The sequence below is a fragment of the Patagioenas fasciata genome, chromosome Z, assembly GCF_037038585.1.
Source record: "Patagioenas fasciata isolate bPatFas1 chromosome Z, bPatFas1.hap1, whole genome shotgun sequence".
Classification (NCBI taxonomy): Eukaryota; Metazoa; Chordata; class Aves; order Columbiformes; family Columbidae; genus Patagioenas; species Patagioenas fasciata.
In genome coordinates, this window is record NC_092560.1 from 69,414,571 (window position 1) to 69,423,441 (window position 8,871).

General features: G+C 41.4%; 1 protein-coding gene across 1 annotated transcript; it reads right to left on the reverse strand.

Annotated features, from left to right (window-relative positions):
• Positions 1 to 948: 948 nt before the first annotated feature.
• Positions 949 to 7,797, reverse strand: F2RL1 (F2R like trypsin receptor 1). Its single transcript, XM_065861804.2, has 2 exons — positions 7,357 to 7,797; positions 949 to 3,230 (listed from the first exon to the last, which is right to left on the reverse strand). Exons 1-2 carry the CDS (start codon positions 7,427 to 7,429, stop codon positions 2,125 to 2,127), a joined length of 1,179 nt encoding a protein of 392 aa, XP_065717876.1. The 5' UTR covers positions 7,430 to 7,797; the 3' UTR covers positions 949 to 2,124.
• Between the last annotated feature and the right edge of the window lie 1,074 nt (positions 7,798 to 8,871).

Below are 8,871 nucleotides of genomic sequence, written 5' to 3' on the forward strand. Positions count from 1 at the left end.
ATGTAAGCTGCTATTTTAGCTTGGGCCTCTGAAATACCACCACGTAACAACCTTCTTTCGTACTAAGCACCTCCTAAGAGTTAGTAGACAAAACTGCAGCAGATAAAAGGAAAGCTAGAGCTTAATTAACCCTCGAGATGAGAGATCAAACACATGAAACAAACCTCTTAGTCTTTACTATGTATGAGGCAAAAACTTTGTTACAGAAGTAGAAGAACAACAAAACCAAAGGATCAGACAAGGGAAGGAACAGACCAGCACACAGAAAAAATAATTTATGTGTCAATACTCAGCAGTCTTTAAATGTAAAAGACTGCTCAAATTCTTGCTGTGGTTCAATCTATCCCCTTCCTTACTGTCCATATTTGAAATGGTGAACATTTCCTATCTATGTACCAGCTGTCCCAGAGTACTTTTTGGACTGAGGGCTCTTCTCCATTTGCTTCTGTTTGTAGTGTCTCAGGTCACTGGGATGTGCATGCTTAATGTACAGCTTGGAGAAATGTATCAGGACTGCAAGTTTTGAAAAAAATGCAATTGAATCCTACCTCACCAAACATATATCCATCAGATTTGCAGATTAAAAGTAAATAGGATTCCATATTCCTGAGTGGTCACAAATATTGTGACTGAGGGAAGACTATTTAAAAGATTCCAGAAATCCACTGGGGCTGAAGTTTGCTATCTTGTTAATGTGTTTGTTTGTATCTCATCATTCCCCCACAGTTCTGAACCACTTATCTGCTAATAAGGGAAGAGTTTCACTCTAATGAAAAGCATCATTAGGTAAATTTCACTTAACCCATTTAGAAGTCTGGCAACTGTAGCCGTAATGTCTAATTCACCAATAGGAATAATATCTGTGTTACCTGAAACTAAGAAAGTTGAACTACTCAGCATTTTGAAGAGCATGTAAAAGCATAAAAGAAGGCACCCAACTCAAATATGTTACTTTAAAAAAAATCTTATTTAGATATCTTAAAAAATCCAAGGTACATTATATAAAAATCAAATAGCTATTCATCAAAACTTTGTTAAATATCCCCACTTCAAATCATGTAATGGCAAGTATTAAGTAACAGTGTATAATCTCAACTAATATTTTATCTCAGTGCTAGGTGACAAGTTCAGCCTGTCAACTCAACAGGATAACGTTACAGGCTTTTGACATGTTAGTATTTACAGCATTGGTAACTTTGAAAACAATATAAAATTGCATTATACTAAAGATAATAAACAGTCTACACCAAGATGGTGAAATGGATCCTCCTTTGATTCTCTTTATGGTTTCAAATAATGTTCACTGTGAGCAGGTACATAGAGCAAGGTCCTACATACACAATCTGTTCAGCTGTTTAATACATTACAGTTAAAGCCAAACAAAACAGATTTCTCTGTTAATAAACACAGGGTGTTTCGAAAAGATGGGCCCAATTTCAAAGCAGTATATTTCACAATGGCAATTCGTTACAATTACACAAAAATTTACAAATGGTTTAATGAGTTATTAAATTTTAGTAACCTTTTTATGAATGTTCTATGCTCCCAAGTGGTAAGAGTTTCATTCATGGGTGGTTTACAGTTGCAGAGATATACAGGGTGTTTCAAAAAGATCAACCGATATCTCTGCAACCACAAACTGTCCATGAATCAAACTCTTATCACTTGAAAGAACAGGGCACAGTTTCAAATTATTACCACTAGATGCCTAATTTTTGTGTAATTGTAATGTGTTGCCATCACAAAATACACTCCTTTGAAATTAGGTCCATCTTTTTGAAACACCCTGTATACCAGCAATACTACATAACATTCCTGTAACATTTTGCTTTCTAACAGCTTCAATATTGAACAAAAATGTCTTCAACCACAGCACTCTTCCAGGTCAGCAGCATTCTTGCAGAGCATCTGAAATGTCGTGATTTTTTTCTCTCCAGTCTAGCAAGGAAAATTTGTCTGCTTATGATTTCTACACAGGGTAAGCAGCTGCCAGTTCTGAAATCCAAGCTTCAACGTGATTAAAAAGAGAGGAGAGTCTGAAGTCTCTGCTTGTACAAAGTAACTCTCTTGTCACTTCCATCCTTTCAGCAGTAGTAATAAAAGTTCACTTCTCTAGGATTAAACTCAGTAGGTTGATTTAGTGGTCCCATTCGAGTTTGAAGAGTAAGAACTTGATTTCCTTGGGTATCTGCCTGATGAGAGAGACACTTGCATTCTCCGTGTAGTTCGCACACTTCGACAAAGAAGAGCATTTTTGAGGTTGTCTCTGAAGTCTTTTGAAATATAGTAATAGATAAATGGATCAATACAACTGTTCAAAGTAGAAAGACACAGTGCAGTTATGTACGACACATACAAATAGCTCTGGCTGTAGGTTTTAAGGAGCAAATAATGCACAACAAGCAGCACATTGCTAGGTGTGAAGCAGATAAGATACATGGACAGGACAGCAATAATGAGTTTGATTGCTCTCCTTCTCTTCTTCCCAGTGCTTACATCTGAGATAGAAGCATTCAGAGTCTTAATCATTAGTATGTAAGCAACAGCAGTGAGGAGAGCTGGGATTAAGAAGAGTCCAATTGCAAGTGAGAGGAAATAATTGAACATATCATGAGCCAAAATATTTTCGGGCAACACATCATGGCAGGTAGTGATGTTAAGATTTGAAATATATACCGTCTGATTAACAAGATACAATGGAATGGTGCCCAACAAAATCAGAATCCAGATAGCAAGGGAGATGCCCAGGGCAATTTCAGATTTCTTTCTTGAATGCACTATGGGGTTTACTACAACCCAATACCGCTGCACACTGAGACATGTCATAAAGAGAATGGAACAGTACATATTTCCATAGAAAAATCCAACAAGTACTTTGCAGAGACCTTCACCAAATAGCCAATTATTGCCATTTACATGGTATGCAATCTTCAGTGGGAACCAAACAACAAAAAGAAGGTCTGCCAATGCCAAGTTAACCATATAAATCACAGCTGGATGTTTCTTCTTTGTTCGGAAAAAAAAGACCCAGAGGGCCAGCGCATTGCTTGGCAAACCAATGATAAAGACAATGACATAGACAATTGGAAGAAAAACCGTAGTCAGCTTTCCTGTGAGAACTTTTGCTGCAAATTCATCCACTTTGTATAATTCTTCAGAGGCATTATTTGTATTTGAAACTTTCTGGCCAGCAAAACTTCTTCCTTTTGAACTACTGGTTCCACCATTCTCTAAAATTAAAAAAAAAAATAAAAAAGGAAAAAAAAGTTGTTACTGAAATATAGACATTTTATCCTTTTTAAAAATAAACTAGACATCATGATGTACTATGAAGAATTAAAGAGGGTCTCATAAACAGAAAAATTAATACTGGTTTTTCAACACTTGTCAATTTTTCTTTCGTTTGTTTTTGGGTTATTATCCAAAAAGGCAACCTATATCCCTACTCAAAGATTGTATCAGCAAACAACATGTTTTTCCACATCACCAGAGATATTAAAAATACCTTATTAAAATGGCTGTCAGGTGCTCCTACCACCTGTATAGTTATAATAAAAACTCCTTCAAGTACCCCAGGGAAACATTATCCTTTCACATGGCAATGCCAGATTACCCATTTGCTGGGACTCATAAAACTTTGCAGCAGGCTAATGTAACTGCAGAAGGAGTTTCCTCAGTTTAGATGGCCTAAAAATCAGGTATGCAGTAAAAAACACATGCTAGCCTCTGAGAAGCTGGAATGGAAACTCAGAATGTAATGCCAAAGCTATACACAGGTCAACTCTAGGGGAAAAAAAGATGCACATTATACTGTATCTGAATTGAAACTTCAATAGACTAACACGGTGTATGAAGATGCAACAGGATAAATCATCTGGGTTCTCTTTCCAGTTCATGGGTGAGATGGTCAGTCTGTGCAGTTTCTATTTAAGAGTGCTAGGTAGTTGAGATGACAGCTATAGTTGCTTCATACACAAGACAGCTATCACTTCAAGTTTTGCTCTGCCTCTTTGAATGCCACAGTAACTTACAAACCATACAGGCAAGCCGGCCATTCCTGACTGCTCTGTTTTGTATGACACCCTCCATATGGTTAAGTTCAGAACCTCTCCAGACCCAAAGCTGTCCTCTTGTGCTTATAGATTAAACTGCAAAAGCAGATACTGTCCATGAACTCTCACTGTTCCAATAAGTCAGATATCCACCAAGCTAAACTGTTTGGACATGAAACTTGACTGTCCATGGGAGAACTATTTTTAACCTTATCTCAGTTTCTATCAATATTTGAGGATTATTTTAGCCACAAAAAAAAACCTAACTGGAGTATAAAGGAGAGTCTTCTTGACCAGCAGGTTTGTGTACAAGCCACGAATGGTATTGAAGAATGGCACCTTTGTTATTCAAGAAATAGTGTTTTGATACAGTTCCAGAATGAAAAATGTTTACATCTTACATTTTTAAGAAAAGAATTCTCACACAGGAAATACGTAAATACACAAGTATGTGTGTTTTCCAGCACAGAGTCTCAAAAGCAGCACAACTTTAGATAGCAGTTCAAGTTATTACTGCAAGAGCCTGACATACAACATTACCATCCTGTCTAGACTGTGTGACCTAAAGAGATATACAGAAATATAGTATATATTGGTGCTTTATAGAGTTTTGAATTCAGTTACACTAGCTCCACTTAACAAGTATTTGGCAAGCTCCAGGTACAGGCAGGCTTCACTGGAAAACTGAGGTGTAAGAAAACTTTTCCCAGTACAATTATATGGACAACCCTTTGCAGTAGACTGCATGAAGTCTGAAATCTAGATTATATCAATAAAGAACACTCAAAGAAAATGAACCAAACAGTCATTTTGGCCTATATGTGGTATAATTACAAGAGGACAGAATTACACAAATTCTGCTCTCAGATCTTCAAGTCACAATACTGTTAAAAACTGCAAAGTTTACTCGTATAATACAGAAATCCTAGGTCCCTAATCTGAGCTGTGAAAAATAGAAACCATAAAACCAGCTTGAGGAACATAATTTACATAGATTCATATAATGTAAATGATAATCAGCTAAGCAAAGCCTCTTTTCTCAGGCTTATAGCTTAGCTGATAAAGACCTTGGTGATGCTTGGAAGCAGACCGTTTATTCCAAAGTGACAACAGTTTTCAGAGCACCATAATAAAGCGCAGTGTGTAATGCTATCTTAAGCACATATCCATCAGTAAATGCCTTATACTATCAAATTGCAGTCACGCTATTTGTATTTCAGTCCAAAGACTTAAATTACTGTAGAAAACTGGAAGAGCAAATACTACCACTTTGTTCTTACTACTGGTTTGTTATCATATATAAAACAACGCTTTGCAATTGAGGTACAAAGGCTGGGTTGAAAAAAAAAAAAAAGAAAAATACTCACTAAAAATGCTCTAAAGTGCTTGTGTAACACATTTAGAGTAAGTTATAAAAAAGCATATTGACAGACACATGAACCACAGACAGGACCTAGTACGGCAAAATTGGTAGAACAGAGACAAATGTTTGCTTTATTATATATATATTTTAAGACTTGGAAGTTCTGACTGCAGATACGGGTCAGCTTTTGTTAGACCAACTGGCACCCACACAGGGAGAAAGTTCAGCGTCCTGCTTGTCTTCGCAGCTAACACTCCCTCACCAAGCAACCAGTCCTTTGTTAGGCATATGCATTTTCTACATCCTCTTCTTACTCCTTCTGAGCTTTCAGTTTTCCATAACAATTGAGTTATTTTCCAAGCCGAGTTTCACCCTGCCTGACTCACATGTAGAGAATGCAATTGACTTGCTAATCTGCCCACGGAAAAAACTTCCTTGGCATCATGGGAAAAACGTACTCTCCTCCCACAACAAAAGGTTTTTTCAACACCTTTGCCATTTGTCCAGAAGATATAACCCACTGCATAAAAAACGAAGGATTATACCTACCTTGCACACGCGAAAGTGATAGCAGCACAAAGTATCCAAATTAACTAGCTTAGGTCATAATACCCACACAAGACTAAGGTAAAGATTACCGTTGTTCTTGGATCTGCAGCCCAGATTCACCACAACTCTGTAATGGTATTAGCCTATTAGAAAAGAGCCACAATAAGCCCCTGGCTTACAGTCTGTCTCCCTTGGTTGGCATAGGATCATACTTCCAGGCCATTTCATCTCCCTACTCCAGAAGAAGCAGCATGCAGCTAAAACTTTTAAGCATACTACTCCTTTCCCCCTGCCCCAAAATGATTCCAAATTCCTCCCCCCCGCCCAGGTCGGACAACTGGGATATTAAGAGGTAGTTTAATTTCAGAAACTCTAATCTGAACAACAAAATTTGCAGCTATCTAGCACCCATTCGTTGTGAAAACAGGACCCACTGTAATCTTGGCATCAATATTTACACAGTCTTTACACATACACTTTTATTATGTAAAGAAGCCCAGAACGAATAAATACAGGACACAGTGCAAAGGCATGTATAGATACGGCAGTGAGGTTTGCTAGAAAAGGTAATGAGACATCAACCTTACAGCAGCGAAATAATAATTATTTTTTCCCCAAAAAAGCACTTATGTTCAATAAACAGTAATATAAGGTAAGAAATATACGAATTACGGTTAAAACAAACAAAACCGAACAAAAATAAAAACAAAACAACAACAAAAACAAAATTAAAAAAAACACCAAACCTCTTAGCTTTTCAGAATTGGGAAAAAAGAGAGAACACGGACTTTTAAGGGGTTTTTTACTGTTTACAGACAGTTTGTAGGTAGGTTGCTATCCTAAAACGAGATAGGTACGGCACCGATGCAGGTGAGCCAGGCCACGCTTGCTAGGCAGCTCCCAAGGAGACCCCGCGCAGGACCTGCCGTGCCGCAGCCCTCACCGCCAGCTCCGTGCCCCCCCAGAAGTGCAAATAGGGATGGAAGCCAAGCCAGCTGCTTGCCCGTCGAGCTGCTTTCCCCCGCCTGGCGGGGAGGCCGGCCTGAACGGCGGCGCCCTCCCTGGGCGTACCGGCAGCTCGGCAGCTACCGGCCCGAGTTTTTCGAAACCGTTGCATTCCACGAGAACCTTTCCCAGCCCGCTCCGGGCCTCTCACACCCTAGCCGGAGGCCAGAAACCTGCTCTTCGCGGCAGTTCAGCCCCGCTGCCCCCAGGCCTCACCCACCGAGAGCTCAGCGTGCCCCCCGCACCGCTCCCGGACTGAAGCGCCACCGCCCACAGCCCATGCCGCAGCCGAGGGGCGCCGAACAACCAACGCAGCACCCACAGAGCCCTTCCACAGCCCCGCCGGCAGCTCTAGCACCCGTCAGCCGCAGCTCACACTCCTCTTACCTGCAGGAGTGGTGGGTCCCAACAGCGTACAGAGCAGGAGCAGCAGCAGGCACAGCCCACGACGGCCAGCCATCCTCTCGCAGCGCTCCGAGCACCGCCGCCTCTCCCGCACGCCTGACCGGTTTCACCTGATACCTGAACTAGGAGGGGGCGGAAGGCGCGGTCTGGCCAACACCAGCCTGGAGGCGGGCGGAGCCGAGCCAGGCCACAAGCCACATCCCCCACCCCCGAAGAGCTGTGGGGCTGCCCCTAAAATGGCAGGGTAACGCTTGCCAGCGGGTGCGCTGCGATCGCCTCGAAATGGCGGGGCCGTCCGTTACCTCCTCGATGCGGCTGTTGGTCTCGTCGCCGCTGTTCCCGCTCCGTGGCTGCCGGGGCCCAGCAGGTGCCGAGAGTCTCCGTTCTCCCTCCTTCACTCTCTAGCTGGCCCTCCGGCGGCCACCTTGACTCCACGCCTGCCGGTAGGAGCCCGGCCGGAGGGCGGGTGCGGCTCTGACCCACGGCAGGTGCTCTGTCATCAGCTTGCAGCTGGGTAAATCCGCGGCGTCCTGTTCGAGCAGCCAGGAGTTTGTCGTGATTCGCGCCGACCTGCTGCTGGAGCGGAACAGGATCCTTCTGTGACACATGGGCTGGGGTCGGGGCCAAGCTGGCGAGGAAGCGGGCTGGAGGAGTCTGTTGTGGGACAGCGTTACTCTGGCTTGTGTGTACCAGGTTTCTTGCCCTCCTTTGCTATGTTGCTGTATGACAGGCGGGAAAATTTGTAATGCCATCTTAACCCAAATGCATTCATGATGCTGCGCTGGCGTGACCCAGTGTGAGAAAGAGGTGGTTTTGCTTGTCACCTCGCTAAAACTCAGAGTACACCAACTCTCTTTTGTTAATGCAAATAGGGATTCCAAGGACAAAATTAAGCACAATGCAATGCCAGCAGTGTTTTCCGATTTATCAATGCAAATACCAATTTAAAAAATGGTTTTAGTTTTTTAAAATGAAGCACACGACTTACCAAATTCCAAATCTAAAAAACCTACATCTTCAGCCGTTGTTCACATCTCTAGATCAATTCTTTGGTTACATTAGTAGAGCTCCCTCTGCTTCAGTCAGTCTGCAATATGCTGGGTGCTCAGTTGGTCACAAAATTGTTGTGGGTTTTTTGTTTGTTTTTTTTGTTCTTTTTTGAATAAATATGTTATAAATATACAAATGACTATGTTATTAATATACCGGTTTATGTTGTTCTGAAAAGAAAATTGTGCTTTTTGTGGGCTTTCTGTGATGATCATGAAACATGGCGGCATCATTTCCAATTTAAAGATGGAAAATGGAAATGGAGTACAGAAGGGTGAAGGTAAATACATGTGGAACTTTTGCAGGTCTAAGTTGACATGAAGGGTCTCTCTTTTATGAGTCTTTGTTGTGAGTTGCTCCATACTCAAAGCACGGTTCCTGTTTGTCATCTACCCAGCTAAAACTGTTCATAGATTTCTCATATTAGTCTCAGACTCCTTGCTAAGT